Raw genomic sequence first — 1,472 nt, 5'->3', positions numbered from 1 at the left:
ATGCTCTTTATCAAGAGCCACAGACGTCTGATTGAAAAATTAGAATGATGTAAATTGATGCTATCAGTGTCTCTGATACACATAAAAAATTTAGAAAACCTCTTTACAATCTCTTTAAATTACAATTAAGTAAATGTATTATAAAAAACAGAATAAACAAAAAACAGAAATTAAATTTTAAATAATCTATATTCACTTCTGGCAGTCTTGAAATTTCTACGTTTTGGACGTTTTGGACGTTTTGGTTTTTGTGGGAGTCTTTGGCCTGTGAATGATAATTTGTACGTTTAAAAATAAAATGGAATGGAATGAAGTTTTACTTTTGTCATTTCTGTACCATAGCAACATCAAGAAAATACGTCATTTTCACCAACATTTGATGAATTAGTTATAGGTGTTATAGAAGATACTCTCCTACAGAAGCACTGGCCTAGGTCACAAGTATTAGGTGTTATACAAGATACTCTCCTACAGAAGCACTGGCCTAGGTCACAAGTATTAGGTGTTATAGAAGATACTCTCCTACAGAAGCACTGGCCTAGGTCACAAGTATTAGGTGTTATAGAAGATACTCTCCTACAGAAGCACTGGCCTAGGTCACAAGTAGAGACTATGAAACATGAAAACTATTTCAATTCAAACAGAATATGTTTTAGTGCAATTCATTTAAAACCTTGGTGTTTTGTTTCCCATTTTTTCTCTGGGAAACTCACTGAAACAGCCATGATCTACCCATGTCATAAAATATTTTACTTAAATCCGTACAGTTTCCAAAAAACGTAACAAAATTAAAAAATTTACGTTAACTTTATAGTTTGGTGTTAGAAAATGGCAGGATTTTTTTCAGTTAAAACTTTCAGATACGTTAAAGGGCACATTTCTCTAGATTTTGGTGTATAGTTTTCACAAATTAAAGCAAACAAAATGTCCAATCTCCCCAAAAAAAAGAACACCCCTACAAAAGGATAGTTTTAACTAGTTTTGGGTGGTGATTGGTCTAATAAAAGTTTTTTGTAAAAACCTACAGAATAAGTAAGTAAGAATATATAATATAAAGTATTGTAAATCAAGAGTAAAATATAGTTGTATGTCTATCATTATTTAACAATCAATAAGTCACCTTGACCTTCCTGATTCTATACTTCCATCCATTTATTAATCAAACATAGTTAACCTAATGGATTAATACCATGGAATCTCTCCTAGACTATCAGGCTTTATTGGCACCAAGTACAACATCTGTCTTTATTCCAGCCTCTGATAGATATTTTGACAGTTATCAGCTGGTGTAGAGACAGAAAAACGGGGCTTTGTTTTATGGGGTTTTTATAACAGATGAGACAGAATCTGTCATAGACTATCAGGCTTTTTTGGCACCAAGTACAACATCTGTCTTTATTCCAGCCTCTGATATTTTGACAATTATCAGCTGGAGTAGAGACAGAAAAACTAGGCCCTGTCTGATAGGGGTT

General features: G+C 32.9%; 1 protein-coding gene across 1 annotated transcript in view; it reads right to left on the bottom strand.

Annotated features, from left to right (window-relative positions):
• Positions 1–736, bottom strand: part of LOTGIDRAFT_207460 (hypothetical protein) — a gene marked incomplete at its 5' end in the record, with an annotated part of 15,562 nt that extends 14,826 nt beyond the window's left edge. The window contains one exon of the mRNA XM_009068872.1: positions 714–736. Coding sequence (XP_009067120.1) covers positions 714–736 — 23 coding nt within the window. The remainder of the gene's footprint in view (positions 1–713) is intronic.
• Positions 737–1,472: the final 736 nt, after the last annotated feature.

This window comes from Lottia gigantea (assembly GCF_000327385.1).
Source record: "Lottia gigantea unplaced genomic scaffold LOTGIsca_95, whole genome shotgun sequence".
Taxonomy (NCBI): Eukaryota; Metazoa; Mollusca; class Gastropoda; family Lottiidae; genus Lottia; species Lottia gigantea.
Note: the sequence above shows the minus strand (reverse complement) of the source record. Positions and strands in the feature narration are given on the sequence as shown.